The sequence below is a fragment of the Nesoenas mayeri genome (genome assembly GCF_963082525.1).
Source record: "Nesoenas mayeri genome assembly, chromosome: 2".
Classification (NCBI taxonomy): Eukaryota; Metazoa; Chordata; class Aves; order Columbiformes; family Columbidae; genus Nesoenas; species Nesoenas mayeri.
Window position 1 is genome coordinate 55,148,518 of NC_137543.1, and position 19,383 is coordinate 55,167,900.

Sequence of the window (19,383 nt, forward strand, 5' to 3'; positions counted from 1 at the left end):
GCTCCTGTTTAATCTCTGACCTCTTAAACAAATAAACAAAAGGCAATTTTAAAATAGATGCCTTCTGGAACATATATTCGGAAGGTCTCCCAGTACTCCAAAAGCAGATATACTACTCTCTTTTGAAACCTAGGAGCATTTCATTTAACCTAAATATTTGTCAAGTTCTCTTTGAGAAAAGGTAAACTTTCTTTTACAGGCAACTATTAAAACAGTATTCCAAAGACTTAATTATTTGCTGCTTTATATTTCAGTTTAATTACCATCCAATGAGTTGGCACAACAAATGAGGAGAGGAACAAATCATACAGTTGTACCAATTTGTTGATTAAACTCCAGCTTTCCAGTAAAATATTTAATTCCAGAGACCTTAAAAACAACAATCATAAAACAGCTAGTTTTAACTCTGCACACCTAAAAAGACACACAGATGCTTAGTTCACTGCTTTCAGCAGCAACAGTGCATTGTTTTTTGCTCAACTCCAGGACTTCCTCCTATTGCTTTGGAACATGACCAATAAAAGGTATCTATTAGTGACCTTAATGATTCTTTTAATTTCTTTTGTACATTAATTGTATTAGATACTGGTTAATCACATTGTAAATTATCATTATAAAACCAAAAGCATTGATTTTGTGATTCTGAACCAAACTTTGACTCACTGATGAGCTACAAAGGAATGCCTAATCTAGTAAAATGTCCTAAGCCATATGTTTAATCAGAGATGGAGCTTCAGATGTCCAATCCAGATGTGTCCACGTGCACCTGCTTGTAATCACTCCTAGTTTCTCCAGCACACCTCATAGATATTTTGCTATTGTTTGATACCAAATCAATTAAAAGCCCAAAGGTTTATCGAAAACTACATAGTTCACTTTTCAAAACAGCCAATCAATTGATCTCATCTCAGTCTTTTCCTACAGTTCAGGTTATTTTACATTTACCAAATTTCTCCTCCAAAATTACACCAAGAGGACTACAGGTATGCCCACACATATTTTTCCTTGTTTGTCCTTGACTATAGCTTAGTACATTTAATAGCAAGACCACAGCTGGCAGAATCACACATGCATAAAAGCTGCCAGCACTTCCAGTCTTCTCACAATTGCTTTCTACTGCCTCAGGAATATACACCTCTAAACCAGTGTCCAACTCCACTGCTCAGAAGAGTTGCAGATATTTGAAATACCTACAATAGAGAAGTACCATAAGGTGGGATTTAGGTTTGGCACAGACAGGCAAAAATTGCAGCTTTTTGTCTTTTTTTGAAATTGCCCATTTCATATGTGCAACCATTAAACATTATCCCAAACAATGCATCGGTTGGGAACTCTTTCATAAATTGCATAAACCCTATCTTCTGTGGATACAAAACATGGCTACTTCAAAGAAACATCACTGCACAAGAAGCAGTGCTTTTGACTAGATACGTACAGTCTCTCTAGTCTGTGTTATTTTTCCTCAGCTCAAACCTACCTCACAAGAACAAAACCACATAAAATTTAGAACCATAAAAAACATCATGTGACAGAACTATGTCCAGACAGTACACATTGATTCATACAGATTCCTGTGTTTTTTTTTTCTTTTAAAATAATATGCATAAGCATTGAGCTATTCACTTTTATCTACTTCCATCAAAACCTCAGTAATTTTTAATGAGGCTTCAATTTTTAGATTTCTATGGCTCCTGCCTTCAGGATGCTCTCATCTGCACTGAGTCATATCTCCACACATTTATTATTTTCTCATTTTTAAAGACAAGACCATAACATTCAAACCACCACCAGGAACCCACGGGTTCAGAATCATCTCTCCCGTGACTATTCCTAATTGCTTACTTCAGCTTCTGTTTCACAGTCAAGACAAATCATAACCTAAGTGGAAATTTAAGGACTTTTTTTAAGTGTGTCACTCTAAGAAAGTCCTCCTGTAATCACATAAAGTTTTCAAACAGCTATGCTATCAATCTGAATGTGAAGCCATCAGAACTGAAAAGAAAAAAAAGCCTCACAGAAAGGCTGTCTCTTTGTGCAAGGCAATGCACAATGAAAGCCTTCTAAACATCAGATGACAAAACTAAAAAAGATGTAGCAGATAAATTCTAAAAAGTTAAAGTAACTCTCCTCTAAAACTCTAAGCCATGAAATGAAAGGTTTTTCTCCTGCAATCCAGTCCCAGTGAGTGGACCGCTGTGCAGACCGCACATCAGACAAAATACCTTCAGACAGCGACAAGGTTCCACACGCCCACGGCAGACTGCGAGGCAGACGCCTGCATTACCAGCCGCCTCCATTTTCACTTTCCGCCCCAAAATTTTATCCCCCTCTTGCTTCCAAGAAGCTCCCTCGGTACTGACATAACCAACAGACACCTTCTCACCTGAGTTATGTTTTACAGCCTACCCAGCCAGACTTCATACCCCTGAGTTAGTAATTTTGCATCAGAGCCACATTCTGTGCAATTTGCACCCTGACATTAACTCTTTTCCACACATCTCTCCGGGAGGGTCAGGAAGAGGGGGCCTGGGGAGGGGGGGAGGAGGGAGAGGAACATACATATATATATATATATATATATGTACATAGAGAAAGAGAGAGAGATGGATATGAAAAGAACGAGCAACCGACACGCCGCAGGCTCCGACCCGGCAGGTCTCTCGTCCCCGGAGGCGTCGCGCCGTGGCCAGGCCATGAGGGGCCGGCTCCCCTCGGCGGCCCGCAGGCTGCCACACCTCCTGGCGGGACGGCCTCCCGCCCTCCCCCGGCGGCCGTTAACGGAACCCCCGCGCGCCCTTCCCGCCGGCCAACGCACCCCGCTGCGCGCTGCTGCTGCCGCCGCCGCCGCTCCCCCGCGGGAAAGCCCGGCGGAGCCCAGCCTGCCCCACGCGCGCCCGGCTGCGTGTCATGTACACGGGGAAGCGCGGAGCATGGCCTCCTCCTCCCGCCTCCCACAATGCACCGTGGGCGCTCCCCTCTGAAGCCACTTCCTCGACCGAGAGCCGCCCCACGCCGCCCCCCCGGCCCCACTCACATCCGTCGATCTCCTCCTGCAGGTCCTCCTGGAGCAGCGACAGATCTGCGGGAGACACGCACCATGTGTCAGCGCCGCCCGGCCCGCTGTCCCCACGCCACCCCGGCCACGCGTGACCCGGCGGGGCCGCCCCCCGCCGCGGACGTTTGCGGGCTCTGCAGGCTGCGCCCCGCTGCCTCCCCCGACCCCACCCCGCAGCCCCCCACACTCCGAGCCGGACAGCGGCGGGAAGCGCTTCCGAAGCCGGGGCGGGGGAGAGGAGGGGGGAGAGGAGGGCTGGCGCCCCACCGGGGAGGCGGCGTGTGCGGAAAGGGGGAGGGGGGCGCTACCTACCCGCCATCTTGCTGCAGCCCCCGCGGGGCGCCGGGCTACATTTAACCCTCGGCCGGGCAGACGAAGGGGCAGCGCTGCGGACGGCAGGAGGGGGCAGGCCCCGCGCGGTCCGGGCCTCGGGGCCGACGGCGTCTCCCCGCGTCCCCGGGAGAGTCACGGAGGGAGGGAAGGAGGAGCGGGCGGGCGGAGGAAGGCGGGAGGAGGGGTCTGGGCCGGACACGCTGCCCCCGCCTCCGCCCGGCGGAGCCGCGCTCGCTCGCAGGGGTGGCCGCGCCTCTCCGCCCATCGCTCTGACTCACGCCTGGAGCCACCCGGCCCGCTCTGCCCCGGCCCGGCCCTGCCCGCGGGCGGAGAGGCCAGCGACCGGCAGAGCACGACCCGGCCCGTTCACCTGGCCTCGCCGCTCCCCGCCCCGCGCCGCCATCTCGGGCTTGAGCTCCTCCTGCCGCCCGCCGAGGGGCGGGGAGGGCAGCGGGGCTGACTCAAGGCCCCGCGTTGAGCGTTGTGGGGTCACCCGAAGAGAGGGGTCCCCTGAGAGGTGGCCGTGCCACCCCCACGGGCACACTCCTCCCGTGGACTGCCGAATTTCAGCGGCTGGGAACCCGTGTCTTGGAAAGACGGGATGCTCTCAGTGCTGCGCGTTCTGACTTTTGTTTTAAAAACGCGCAGTTCAGTGGTACGTACACGTGAAGGTATCCATCGCTTCCTGCTTCTGGTGGCTGTACTTTATGGTCGGTGCTGGTGGTTGGCATTTTAACTGTTTTGATACATTTTCCACTGTAAATCGGAAGATTGAAAGTGTTGGATGAAACAAGTGCTCTAATTAATTGATACCCAGGGCACTTGATAAAGGAAAGGGCCATTACAGTATGTTTGGGATTGGAAGGGACCTCAAAAGATCATGTAGTCCAATCCCCCTGCCGGAGCAGGAACGCCTAGGTGAGGTTGCACAGGAACATGTCCAGGTGGGTCTTGAATGTCTCCAGAGAAGGAGACTCCACAACCCCCCTGGGCAGCCTGTTCCAGTGCTCTGTCACCCTTACTGAGAAGAAGTTTTTTCTCAAATTTAAGTGGAACCTCTTGTGTTCCAGCTTGATCCCATTACCCCTTGTCCTATCATTGTTTGCCAACGAGAAGAGCCTGGCTCCATCCTCATGGCACTCACTCTTTACATATTTGTCTTTACATATTTGTAAACATTAATAAGGTCACCCCTCAGTCTCCTCCAAACTAAAGAGACCCAGCTCCCTCAGCCTTTCCTCATAAGGGAGGTGCTCCACTCCCTTAATCATCTTTGTTGCCCTATGCTGGACCCTCTCCAGCAGTTCCCTGTCCTTCTTGAACTGAGGGGCCCAGAACTGGACACAATATTCCAGATGTGGTCTCAACAATATTCCAGATGGGGTCTCAATATTCTAGATGGGGTCTGGTACTGTTGCCACCTGGGAGCCTTATCTGAGCTTTCCACAGTCTTATTTTTATCTTGGCAATAATTAAGTTGTTAACACACCGAAAAGCAAAGTCAGTTATTTTTGCCTATTTTTTGTTTTGTTTTTTTCAAAAAAGGATACCATATCTGTAGCTCTGTTTTTAACTGAATGTTTGACATGTCTTGTAAGCCGCATGTGAACATCATACATCTGGAAGCTGGACAAGGATTAAATTTCTATAGTCAATGCCATAGTGGCTGAAAATGTGTGATCTTTTAAAATACGTACATACCTTTCCTCACAATCCTACAGAAAAAGCTCTGTTCTGTTTCATACCCATTCAATCTTTAGATGAGTCACCAGGGCCTAACGGATACTGATTATCCAACACCTGTTTTTATTCGGATATATAACCCCAAAATCTGAGTAAATCAAGTCAATTTGCCATGACTAAGTTATATGAACCATGTTATTCTCTGCCAGTGTAATCTAAGAGGAGCTTCAGATGAAATATTTGACATCACGGATAGCTGACAATGGTGGGTGTAATAGCAATAGACTAGAGCAGAAAAGTAAAGCATATTTGAAGATTAGGTTTTTATTATCTCTGTTACCACAGATTATTTCCAGGAAGTTTTCTCTCCACTCCACATCCTTCACCACAGTCAAAGTCTAGTTTTGCTTCCTCTGAATTCAACAGATGTGCTTCATTTTACTGAAAGAATCAAGGGGTTTGTTTCCTTTTTCTAACTCTTTACAAAGAGGCACTAATGCATGCTAACCATAGATTACTGTGGTCTGAGGGCATCAAAGTTGCCTTGACCATTATTGTTATCATCACAATGAGAAATGGAGCTTAACAAGATACATCTACGACAACTGGGTTTATAATTTGCAGTGCACCGGAAGTCCTGCTCTTAAACTGTATTAATAGTGTTAATTATTGTCAATTAATTATTGCCTCATATGTAATAGTCTATAGAGTATTTAGGACTTCTTTTTTTTCCTACATGCGTTGTTGTTTAAAGAGAGGAAGTACAATTTATGTAATAAAGTAAGTTAAAATGATGATTACAAGAGTCCACACTTACCCTAAATTCATATAAATGAATTTTGGATTTTCCTGTGTGCATGTGATCTTCTTAAGTGCTGGTTAGTTCTTTCTCTGTAGGCAGGACCATGGTATTTAAATAGCTCAGATAACAAGGATCAGTGTGATTTAGCCTTTGAAGACAAGTTTTAATTGTTAGGAATTGCATTTTTCTTTTGCTACATGTTACCCATAGAACATTAGACTGTATTCCTCAGGCACAGTTGGTCCCATTGCTATCAGTCATAAGGAAAGGTCTCTTCTTGTGTGAGTAGAAACTCTGTGGCAAAACCTTTGGCTTGTACGGTGACACACACGGAGGGGGGAAGAAAAAAAAAAGGGTGTTTTGACTTCATGCCAACGCATAATGCAAATACCTACTTACTGAGTAAGTAACCAGATATTTTCAAACTTTTCAGCCTCAGTACATCCCCAGGTACTCCTTAAGGGCCTGATCCAAATTTCAAGTTGATTGAAAGATTCCCTGCCGCTGGTCACAAGCAAGGCAGACAGAGAACCTGTAAGTGCTGGACAGATGCTGACTCTTTCAGACAGCATGATGGACTGCCATTCTAAAATAACACACCTAATTATGAAAGAAAATTTTCTTAACAGACTTGTTTTATTAGATGAGACATGTTAAGGAGTCAGCAATATAGCAGCTGCCAAAACATTCTAGCAGATTTGGTGCTGGAGTTCTAATAGCCAGTTTGAGAACCCTTACAGGCACCAGGAAGTAAAAAACTTAAACAGATAAACTCACGTTCACACACTCTATCTCATGGAAAAACACACTCTGAAGGGTGGAAGGCAAGGCTATGGATGGAAGGATGCAAGCTGAAGACTCCTTGGCAAGATCCTTTGCATGTGATAAAATACACCTGTATTGCTATCTACATGATATATCTCAAAAAAGTCCACAGCAATCAGCAAGACATTTTAGTATTTACATAAAGTACTGCATAAATCCTTTCAAACCTATACAAATGACCAAGTTAGACACAAGATACCCAACATCCATCTAGACATATTTGCAACATGTTATTTTGTGGCTTGATTGGTGACATTTCTTCAATCGAAACTGCTCCAGGTATAAGGACCTCAGGCTCAAAAACCCTACAGCCCCAAGAACTCACCTATGTTATCTTATTATATTATTATCTAGCATATTATTATTAATTTTTTCTCATTTGCTCTGAAGAAGCAAGTCTGATCAAACAACAATGCCAGCTTTCAATGTCTGTATAGGAACTATCTTTGCATTTCTCACAGGCTACCCTTCGTTTGTGGGAAGAGCTTCCCATAAATATCTGCGCAGCCATCTCTCTATCCTCCTTCAGATTCCTTAGCAAAACCCTCCTTTCCTGTAAAGCCTACCAAAAAATGCATCGGGGTTAGACTGCTGGTACACCAAGGCAGCTGCTTATCCTCTTGAGTAACACCCATAGTTTTCTTGTCCACTCCCAGGATTCTGTCTGCATGCATATGTTGTGCTGTATTGTTAAACTATACACTCTTTACAGGCCATTTTTTTGTTCTTTATAGGCTGCTTAACCAAAACTGGCCCATGACTAAATATACAGATTAAAATACATATACACACATAAGCACAGGGGTACCTATAATACATATGGATACACATGAAAACCTGATGGCTGAAGCCTTGGATATAGTCAATTTGAATTTGAAAATGCATCCCATATTGAAGCACTTCTGCTACAAAGAGGTGTTTGTCATGAAGCCTTTCTTTATTTCTTACACTTGCTTCTGTCCTTCTCTTCTCTTCTCTTCTCTTCTCTTCTCTTCTCTTCTCTTCTCTTCTCTTCTCTTCTCTTCTCTTCTCTTCTCTTCTCTTCTCTTTCCCTATTCCTGTTCTTCTTCTCACTCTCCAATAAAATGGGGGGTTTGATATATCCCTTGTGGACAGGAAAGTTCTTGTGCACCACAGTTTTAATTTTCCATGTTGCCTGGCTAAGAGCTTGAGCTCTTGGATGACCTGCAAAGCTTAACATCTGAGTCCAGGTGCTGCTGCCTCACAGAAGGATTATAAACACATTAGTATGCCAACCATGAATAAATTAACACCTAAATTTGCTGACAAAGAGCTTGGTTAATACAAAGCAAAGTTTGCTTTGTGGGCAAGTGAACATCTATGTCTGTGTCTGATCCTATAGGTGCTCAAGCTCACTGTGAAAGAGGACAAAGAACTAATGTATCAGGGGCGGTTTCATGGAGCTGGGTCTCAGTGTCAGAGTGCAGTGTACATGCAGGATTCCTTGTTCAGTAGCACTCACCAGGACACAAGTTTTCCTTTAAGAGAGCTGTGCTGCAGCTCTGCGATGCTCTGCTTCACAAATCACATGTCATGCACATGTATGCTATGGGAAGACAGAATCACCGATCAAACACAGCAGAGTTCAGGTTGGACCGACGTAGCTTAGCTCCGGATTTCCTGGTTCTCAGAGGTTTGCGTCTCACTGACATATGGGAAGGAAACAAGACTGGGCAATGATAAACTAAATCTTTTCCTCACTGAATTGCCTGTTATTTTTTTTTTCCCCTAACAGAGAAGGGGAAAAAAAGGCTATTTCATGAAATTACAGCAACCATGTATACGCACACTTGGAATACTATTGTAGTAGATACCAATATCCCCCAACTCTTCATCCTAGATCTCCAAATCATTTTGGAAGGAAATAAGTGTCATTATTCTCAATTTACAGGTAAAGAAACAGAGAACAAAAGAAGTAACATGATGTGCCTGATACTGCATATCATGCCTGAGATGGAAATAGTGAATAAAATAAAACACATACCAAAAAATCTTCTGTGCTACTTCTGGCTATCTGATGAGATTACATATATGACAGGTAGCAATCTAATGCGTGGTTGCTAATGTGCCAGCTCTGAGTTGTATGCCAGGCCAGACCCTGTCTCCTTGTTAGACTTGCCCATGAGTCAGCCAGGCTTTCCAGCCTTTCCTCAGCCCACACAGTATCCCTTCCCCATCCAACCAGTCCCTACCTGAACATACCTAACCTGATTTTCTGATTAATATATTTGCATTTATTCACTCCTTCATTTCCTGGACTACTGAGTTTAAATTTGCATCTCTGTAGGTCTGCTTAGATATTGGCACATGCAATCAGCTCACACTCTTCTTTCAAATGAGAGATGAGTTATTCAGTTCCAAGAACACATCTCGGAGGGACAAATGGGACTGAATTACCACTACTACCAAAGTTGCTTCTCCTTTCGGTGATTGTCCTCCAGCATCAGGTTCACACCATTCCAAGCAGTCCCTTCCAATGATCCTTTCTCTTCTTACTACACCACCAGCTCTCCCCACTCTCTTGCTCCTCTGTCCCGAAATCTTCTCAGCAAGTCGCTATGTACAGCACTTTAAATTCTGTTTTGATTGGCAGTTTTTGAACCTTCTTGCTGTTTTCTTATACTCACATTGCATCTCTTTAAAGTGAAATAGAAACAAAACCCAAGCCCTCGTAGAAGTGGAGTCTGGCAACCTATCCACAGACCTTTTCGTATTTGAACTGGGCTTAGGCCAAATTCAAGAGTGACACTGTTTCACGCCCCATGTGAATACTAGCTTGGCCACCCTATTCAGACAACAACAGTGCAATCCGTTTAGTCAGGGAGAATTAGGTATGTGCCTAAGCAGGCAGCTAAGCTCTTTTTTTGCTGATCTGAAGGGTAGTAGGTGCCAGTGGGATGCATGTCAGGAGAATGATTGCTTAAGGACATGGCTCGTTATCCTGGTGTGTGCGATTGCTAGGATCTGTCAATCCTAAAAAATGTGAGGGGTGGAGAAGTCAAGGGGTTACATCCTAAGAACTCTTTGTTTAGATAACCCTAGCTCTTGTAGGAAGCATGCTGAATTTCAGGGTCAGTTGCACACATGTATTTTAGACCTCTGGAGAAGCCAGTCTTTAGGTGTGTGTATTTGTACAGTCTTTTGAGGGCAGATGTGAACTCATTGTGCTTGTGCTGCAACTCAATTAGCAACTGTGTAATTACAGTTCATGAAGCACTGAGCCCAGACAGAGGTATGGACAGACAGTGAGCAGCACATTTGAAAACCAGTCAAATACATGCAAAATATAGCAGAGGTCCATTCCCTGAAGAAATGATTGAAATTGAAATTGTTGTTCCTCTGAAAGTGAAGGCTGAGAATTTTCTTATTTACAGTGTTAGAAAATTATCTACAGACTATGAGCAAGGATCATATAACACAGGAAACAGCCACCAAAAAGCTACCCAAAATAAGGAGGACAACTGAATGATGGTTCTTGACATGTGCCAATTTCTACACAGAAACTTTTAGCTATTGATCTGGGAGGGAATCCAAAGAACTAAATGCTTTATCTGAAATAAATGCACAGAGAAAAGAGGAGATACAAATAGACATAAAACCCCACATATAATCTCTGAGGAAGATGGTGATACAGTATGAGTTATGAAATCTGACAATATACAGGGTCAGATGGTTTGTAATAACAAGTATGAAAAGTTTAACAAGCTGTTTGGTCCAAAAATAGTTCATTTGTTTAATTAAAGTGCCTAAGATATTAAAGAGCAATTACAACCCTAAGGCACCTCCTGGCTAGGCTCATTGTCTCAATAATTTCTAAATCAACTTTACTCACTTGATACATAAATGACCATTTCCTTTATTTTTACCACCATATAGGGCTTGAACCACTGGGTGCCTGGTTGTGGTACAAATGTAAGCTCTAATATTTTTTAACTGTGGGAACAGTTAAAGGGTGTCGGGTATACTAAGAAGCTTTACATTACTGCATTTCAACTTCTTGGATTTGAGCACTGGCAACATTTCAGGTTCAAAGGTTTTTGTTTAAAATGAGATTTAATGTATGTAGACTGTAGTATTGCCAATAATATCTTGAACTGGGTGTGTTTTATTGGGTGATTCATAAAGAAAGTCAGACAAAGTATGCACAGTGGTATTGGAATGTGGGTGGGATCAAAGTAATGATTTAGTGGAATATACTTGTCAAGCACAGCATACAGGAAATCTTCTTTCAGAATAAAGATGAATTTAGCCCATGAGAACCTCAGTATATTTCCAAGTGTCACTTATTCCAGCAAACCCCAGTGAAAATATCGAAGTAAAATGAGAAAGCTGCAGCATTCACCCTCAGATATTCCACTGGCAATGAGACTACAGTCAAACTTGTTGGGACTAAAGGGCAGGAAAACTAATAAAATTAATAAAAATAACATTGATTTAAAGGGACACTGTCTGCACTTCCAATACAGAAGAAAATTCTACCTGTTCTCTAACAGGATGGCTGCAGCATTTTTATTCAAATACGATGTTGCTATTTTTTTAGCATCCATAAGCCTGCTCAGCTGTGTTTGTCGTGATTGTACACTTGCATGCAAACGCCTCACTCCCTCTGCACTCTTCCTGTTCACATTACTTTCTTTCCAGGCAGCATTCTGAAAACCACAGCACTGATTTTGTTGCTGAGACTAAGGAGCTACTCATCCTGAGAACAAGGAGCTCTAGCACTGGGAAACTGAATCCTATTTAGAGGCTTTCATACTGATATGAGTGGTAATGTTGTCCTGACTTCAATTATTAAAAAGCATGCTGTTCCATTTATAAAACATCTGTTGAAATATATTATGTTTAATTTCTCTTCGGCTCCTGATCAAGAATTATGTTTTTGTTTGTTTGTTTGTTTTTTACGGCCTACTAAATAGTAGGGACAGAGCAGTCCACTCTTATCCCTGCTCACTCAACTTTGATGCACAAAAGGAATTATCCTGCTAACAGGAGATAAAAGAAGGACTCTAACTCTGACTCTAGTGTTGGAAAGGATTCCATGTAGGAAATAGTGTAGACATAATGTTTTCAGATGGCTTTCTACCTTTGACTTTGAAAGGCAATCTGCTGTTTTCCAAGACCTGTGTATAGAGAATTAATATTCCACAGATGCTATTTAGTTCTCAAAATTTCCTATCCGTGGTGTTTTTTTAAGAGTATGAAAGCTATTAACCCATGGGTTAACACATCATCTTTAAGTAATATATTACATACTTTCACTCAAATGTACTTTAAGATTTAAATTAGATTAAATATACAGGTAAGATTTTAGTTTGTAATTTTCCTTAGTGAGAAAGAGATGAAAATATAAGGCTGTGCTTGGTGTGGTGTCCTTCACCTACTCATTAAAGTTAATCTGTACAGTTCTCAAAATTGTCAGGGAACAAAACCTCAGGACATTAGGAACTTGAGAATAAAGGAAAAAAGTTGTTTCTCTTGGAAAGCTCTAGTGTATATCCATTAATTATCTCATGATACCTTTTGGTAAGCAAACAGAAAAGCATGCAGTGTACAGCATGCCAGTGCAAGTTAGAGGAGAGGCAGTGAAAATTTGGCTTAACTTGAAAAAAACAAGCTGTTAGAGTGATTTTGTTTCTTTGATCCAGAGAGAGCTTTCATAAAGATAGGGCTGGGAGAAGCATGCTTTGTTTTAAGATAGGCTTTATGTGTTCTGTATCCTCAAAAATCACTGCATCCTTTTTTCTTCCACATGTATGTCCTTGAATGCCACCAACACAGCATATTGAGCATATATTGAGCCTGATTACTTGCCTATTTTACTTCTTCCCTTGAGCTAGATAAAAAAAAAAAACAACCAGCCCTCGGTTTGAGCTTATTTTTGGGTAACTAGTCCAAGAATAGATGTAGAATAGGTGTCCCCTCAAATGGGTGCTTATGTCTTTACTCCTGTGTTGGAATAAATAAGATGTTATGAACTTGCTATTGCTATGGGATAACACACACAGGCAGCTCTGCATTTGGATAAAGTCTTTGAACTCACAGGGTGTCATTTACCTCCCCTTCCCGCAGGATAAAGCCAGCTGGGGGTTCAGTCTCTCCCCATCCTCTGTGCAAATCGTTTGGGACCCAGCTCCCCAAATCCTCTGCTGTTTCCAGAGCTCTGGTTTCCTTGCTCTCCAGGTTGCTGTTTGCTCTGCAGCCACCAGTCAGCGCTACCACCCGCGTCACCCAGATGCCCAAGTGCTCCCATTCTCTGTGTAGCAGCCATAGGGGATATTTACACCGAGGTGCAGTTCATCCGTGCTTTTTTGGGAGGAGGATTACAATAGAGGCACACGCCCAGAAGTTCGGTGAAGGACTGTAGCTTAAATAAAGTCTGAATTGCTAACGGACTAAGCGCCTTCCTTTCTGGAAACTGCTTGAACATCTGGACCAGGCGGCTGGTGACCACATCTCCATGCCAGCCACCTGTCTTACTGAAAGGATTTGGCTTCAGCAGGACTATCTCAAACTCAAACTTCAACCAAGAATTGAAGAGTTCAACCACGATATTTTTTTTTAACATGTCTTAACACTAATGTGAGACTTTTTACTCTTTCTGGGTTTTGATGGAATGATATTTTGTCTCCATCAGAGTATCAGTTTTAATTATTTTCTCACATTCCTGGCATCATTAGAAAGATTATGACTGTGGTAGGTTCTCACTAAGGTTGTCCTGCACATAGATCTTCACTTTGCTGACTCTGTTACTGCAGATAACTAGTGCTAGTTCTCTTTAAACTATACCTTCGCAACTGACCTTTCCAATTAGTGCTCTAATATTTTTATTCTCATTAGTTCATAAAGCTTTTCTAACTGTGAGAGTGAGCGAGATGACTTTCTGATCTACCTGCTACTTTGTGAAGGTATGTTTGCATACCCTTAGAATGCAGGCTTAGTATAAAACTTTGCTTGGCATTTAACTGCCCTTAAAATAACATTTACAGCCTCCTAGTGTACTGTAGAACCTTTAGACATGATACACCCATCACCACTCAATCATTTTTAAAGAAACCATGAAGGATGATTGAAGGAGAGGGTAAAAAAATCTGGACTGATAAAATACACTGCATTGTGCATATTTCTGATTTCTGCTCTTCAAGATTGTCTCTTAGCTATTTGTTATGTCAGGGTAATCACCATCTGTTGGTGCACTTAAGACTCTGACAAGTTATTGCTTATTTGAAGAGACTACTATATTATTATTCCTCATTAGAAAAACAAACCTGTTGATAAAGTAGTGCATTCTCTTCCCCCTTGTAAAATATTTTATTACTAAATACTCAAAAACCTACAAAGCACACAGACTTCTAACTTATTTTCAGGTTTGAACAAACTCAGATTATGTGTCTTGGAGGCAAATTCTGAAGTCCATAAACAGGCAGTACTACCACAGATGTTCATGGAAATGGGAATAAATATTAAACAAGGACTTAACCTGAAAACAAAATTCTGACATCACAACAGTAATAATTATAATTTCTGTGGTCAAAACTTTGCAAAACTGCAGGTTTCTTTTAAGGGTTAATTTGTCCCCATAAAGGACATAGACCCAAAAGGTGATTTGGAGTTTACATCAAACATCCTCTGCATTTCAGGACTGTTTAGATGGGCAGTGAGAAATTCAACCCCAAATTCAGACTTAAATTCATTCAAATACACACAAAAATTATTTATAGCAGAAACAGAAAAAGAAAAAAAAGATAGGAGCTCTGCCTTTCATGATCTAGTAGGTATTTTGGATTGATGAGAATTTTTTGATCAGATTTTTCTCCCTCTCAGATTTCTTTCTCAGATTGTTTTCATATTTACTATTTGGACTGCAAAGAACCCTCTAATGTTAAGTCTAAACAAATTAATCGCCTTTAGTCTATAAGATAAGCCTCCTCAGTCACCACCTGGCTTACAAGTGAATTTCAATTTCTCCTTCTCAGATGCCTCATGTTTATATTGAACACCCAGTTCCATTGATGCAGACAAAAAGATAGAAGTGACACTACAAGCTTCTATAGAACCCCACTCAGCACCTGAACTAGTGTAAGGCCAGGATGGACAGATGCATTTTCATTTGAGCCTTGTTTGGAAGATCTCTGTTTGGGTCTTCTGTAACCAAAGGAAGCACCTATCAATGTGCACTCACTGCCTGAGGATTTAATGAGAAAAATCAATGTGAAGTTCAAACCTTCTGTGACTGGCAGTACACACACACTGGGCATGTTTTAGACAAACCTGATGCCCACTTGGCAGGACAAATTTCTGACAGTATAAAAGCCCTGTTATCTCTCCTTGGCAATAGGCACAATAGGAGACTGCTTGCTTGATTTTAAAACATTTGCCTTAATACAATACCCTTTTCATAGTTTGCAAGGCTAAGCTTAATTAAAAGGAGAATTGTGGATGGTGTTCTTTCATTTGGTAGTAAACACAGGCTCCTTCATCGCATACAAAGCTAATGGTGGTAAACTGGGCAAAGTTAACTACTAGATACTACTCTATTATGTATGAAGATAGTGTACTGTGGAATATACTGCCAGAAGGAAACAGCATTACTATTCAGTAAATCCAGTTGTAATTTATAACAAGCTCCAACTCACTGGGCTACTCCTGCAGTGAGCTGGAAAGCAAGAAGTTATCGCTGTCCTGCTACAAAGCCTCCCTGCATTTTGAAGTAGAGATCTCTCTCCATTTATCACTCCAATCACACAACATCTAGTTGGGTGAAGCTGATCTTTACTTTCCCTTTTCAGGCAGCAACTAACACGTATCAGCTATACCAGAAGCATGAAAGGAATGGAACAAACCAATCCTGGCACCACTGAAAGTAAACTTGAGACAGTTCATGTCACCTCCATGGACTCACTCATAACAATCATCATGCTGCCTTTGCAAAGTGCCCTCAAAATGGACAGCCCAAGGACAGGACTTGCAAAACATAAGGTTACAATAGCTATGGACACTGCCAAATTGCCACCTTGAATGCCCACAGTCAGTGAGCCCCCTGTTTTGAACTGCGCCTTGGTACATGAAATCACAACAACCTTTTGTTTAGGTTGCTGTTTACATTTGCGAGCATGTGCAATGCTCAGGCATATTTTTTATAGAAAATAACATAAGAAAGGATTCATCCAGCATCATGGGCTCACGTAAATATTTTTATAAGGTTCATGTGGAAAAGGAGATTGATAACAAGATATGGAGCTTTCATCAGGAATTGATTGTATGAATCCAACATGTATAAGTAATATACAGATTGAAGCAACTGGATGGCTTTTGCTGGACTAAATGAAATACATTGATGATTTCAATCTCAGCAGAAAGAGCTCTAACTGGATTAATTTGTGATACATCAGGCCTGATGTCCAGCCTGAACAGCTGGTTGTTGAGTGGCAAATTTACTTAGCAATACAGAGAAATCATTGATTGGATCACTGAATCCTGACTTGTCTTATTTCAGGTAATCCCAGAAATTTTTTATTACATACATCAATCTCTACCTTTAAGTTAGTTTCCTTTTCATTTGTTGCTCTGACAGCTGCTGTTAGAAAAAATTTCCAAAGCCTTACAAAACCCTAATCTTAATTTCCAGTTCAAATCCATCTAAGACAGATTTGTGTCTGTTTTTCAATTGAGCTGATATTCTGCTTTAGCTAGTTTTCATCCTTGGTGCTTAATTGCCTACAGTATTTGTAGCATCCTCGAGTTGTACCTTAGCTTCTGTTTTTCAGATATAATAAAAACACACCCACATTTTTAATTCTTTCCCCATTGAACAGTGTCAGTGGAAAAATGGAGTGCTGTCACCAACTTGGGGCTATAGCACATTGCTTGCAAAGAATGAGAAAACTTGCCTTAATTTACATTAGCATTCTTCTGCAATAGGAGATTGCCCTGGGAATTAACCAGAAACCAGTAAAGTAAATTTGACCCTCTTGACAAATATGTATTTATACTGCAAAAAATCTTTCTCAAGCACTTTAGGAACAGTGTATCTGTTTCAAGGTTTATCAAGCAGCATGCCGGTAAGCTTTATACAAACAACCTCCAGGTTTTTTTCAACAACAATAATGCTGCTTTTCACAGTACTTGGCAGTGAAGCTGCAAGTAGGATCTTGCAGAAGTTTACTCCTCTCTAAAGTTTTCCAGTGGATTTTCTCTTCAGGAGAGAATGACTGAACCATATAAATGCCACCAACAAGAGATGTTGAAACATGAAGCAACACTACAATAAAATGAAGTAACAGGCAGCTGCAGATTCTCCTGGCATTAATGCTGAAACCAGTGGGCTAAGAAGGGCATAACTCACTTTTGGCAAGTGAAATGAAGTAGAATAACTCTACTGAAGTTAAAAAATTGCAGTATTTTAAGACCTATGTGACTGAAATCAGAATCAAGCCCTCAATCTCCACCAGATCATTCCAGTACTTCTCCAGTTTCCATGTCTTGGGAGTCTCATGAGCCCTTCCCAGGGCAGCCCTTTTCTAACCTTTATGGTGATCAATTATAGAGTCAATCACAGAATGCTTTGGGTTGAAAGGGGCCTGAAAGATCATCCAGGCCAATCTCTCTGCCTTCCCCTAGACCAGGTTGCTCAAAGCCCCATGCAGCCTGGCCTTGAACACTCACAGGGATGGGGCATCGACACCTTCTCTGGATAACCTGTTTCAGTTCTCACCACCCTCACAGTAAATAATTTCTTCCTAATATCTAATCTAAACCTACCCTCTTTCAGTTCAAGACCATTACCCCTCATCCTATCACTATACTCTGTGATGAAGAGACCCTCCCCATCTTCCCTGTAGGTCCCCTTTAAGTACTGGAGGCCGCTGTAAGGTCTCCCAGGAGACTTCTAAGTAAACAAATGAAAAAAATTAGCATCTTCCAGACTTTTAGCCATTTCGTAACCACCGGATTTTGCATGGGATCTAGGGTCTGAGCTGGAAGCTGCTCCTCCTGCTCAAAGAACTGCTTGCTCAGCAGCAGCTGCTTTCCTTTTAAGAGATTTTGGCAGTTTTTTGGGCAGGCACTGGTGAAATTTCTGTGGTGGGAGTCATTACTGTACTGCACATTTGTGTCATCTGTGGGATGCAGAGGCACTTTTCCCCGGGCAGTGTGGAGTTAACTCGCCTCCTGCTCTGTGCCTTGGGAATAAGAGCTGGGATGGCAGCCCATAGTAGAAGGGCCTGGCTTGAATTTGCCAGTGAAGAGGAGGGATAACATTTTTGTGTGAGGAAGATGCTTGCCAAGAAATTGAGAAGGAAAGCAGCAGTGGGAGAAAGGAAGTAAGTCACCAGGTGCTTGGGACAGACAACAGCCATTTCGCATCAGGATCTCAGAGGGATCTTTCTCTGCATAGATCACTCATTGGAGAGAGAAAGCAGGAGGAGGAAGGCAGATGCCTTCATAAGCCTGGGAACATTGCCAGCACCACTCAAGCACCCAGTTTCCTACTAATACAAGCTAGATAAATATCATTGCATCACTTCTTAAGAGGAATCAACTGATGCTGTAGATAAACTTTTATATGTAGGACTAGTTTTCTACCAGCACAAGTCACAGAGGGGCAGAAACATGTGGGTAGGGGCAAAGAGGAGGGCAGCAGCAGCCCCAGCTACCATTGTCCCAGGCTGCTGGAGGACCACATGCTGGGACAGAGGGGTGTTAGGTACTCAGCCCCAGGCCTCACAGCAAGCCAGTGCTGCGAGCAGGAGAATAACCCACTCTTCTCAAATCCTAGTCTTGTGCCTCTAAGCAGGAGGCTGCCTTCCTTCCTCACTTTGATGGGTGTATTCCAATGAAATAGTGGTGTTACACTAAAAAAATGAGGGTGAGTGATGGGATAGTCCTGCTTTAGCTGTCTAAGAAAAATAAAAATAGCAAAGGATGAATCAATCCTACCCTCCCAAGGCAACTAGTACTACCTGGAATTTCCAGATTGAGACAGGCCTGAACAAACTTTCCAATTATCACACTCAGAACTACCTTAAGCCAGATCTTATCTTGCTGGCTTAAGCCCAGCTCTGAGGACCGAATTTTCTCACACTAAAGAGTAACTAATTTGAAATCAGTGCATTTGCATTGTTAAGCAACAGACTGCATTGTAAGAACAGACTGAAGGACAGTGTGGTTCCTCCAGTTTCTGCAAACAGGAGGAAATTATTTCTACAGACACAATGGCTTACTTGAAACGCTAAGGGAAGGCTGCTGAAAAACAAAGCCACTTGGCTTTTTATTTCCCAAAAGCAAAATACAGTTGGTTAGAAAGAAATGCGGCAAATCATTGCTTCAAAACTTATAATTATTCATTGAATAAGATGCTATAAAAAGAAAAAAAAGGAAAACCTTTAGGATACAAAGACTTGTTTTCCTTTGCTTTTAACCAGCCATTTGAAAACACTGCAACATGACCAATTCCTCAAAAATGTTTTCCTGACCACAGCGTCTTGCATGCAGACAAACACACGGATTATGCCAGTTCCTGGAAGAAAGAACGTCATTAGCTCTTTTTTTTAAATGGTGGCGCACATGTCTGTTTGTATTGTTATTTTTCTCTTTTCTTGTCTCCCTAATTTTGGGGGATATTTTTTCCTTTTGTTTGTTTGTTTCTGTACTCTTTGTTTAAATAAAT

General features: G+C 42.3%; 1 protein-coding gene across 1 annotated transcript in view; it reads right to left on the reverse strand.

Annotated features, from left to right (window-relative positions):
- The window catches only part of PPP4R1 (protein phosphatase 4 regulatory subunit 1), a 68,143-nt gene extending 64,651 nt beyond the window's left edge, over nt 1-3,492 (reverse strand). The window contains exons 1-2 of the mRNA XM_080339338.1: nt 3,368-3,492; nt 3,035-3,079 (exon numbers count right to left, since the gene is read on the reverse strand). Of these exons, the coding sequence (XP_080195464.1) occupies nt 3,035-3,079; nt 3,368-3,374 (52 nt within the window). The 5' untranslated portion in view covers nt 3,375-3,492. The remainder of the gene's footprint in view (nt 1-3,034; nt 3,080-3,367) is intronic.
- Between the last annotated feature and the right edge of the window lie 15,891 nt (nt 3,493-19,383).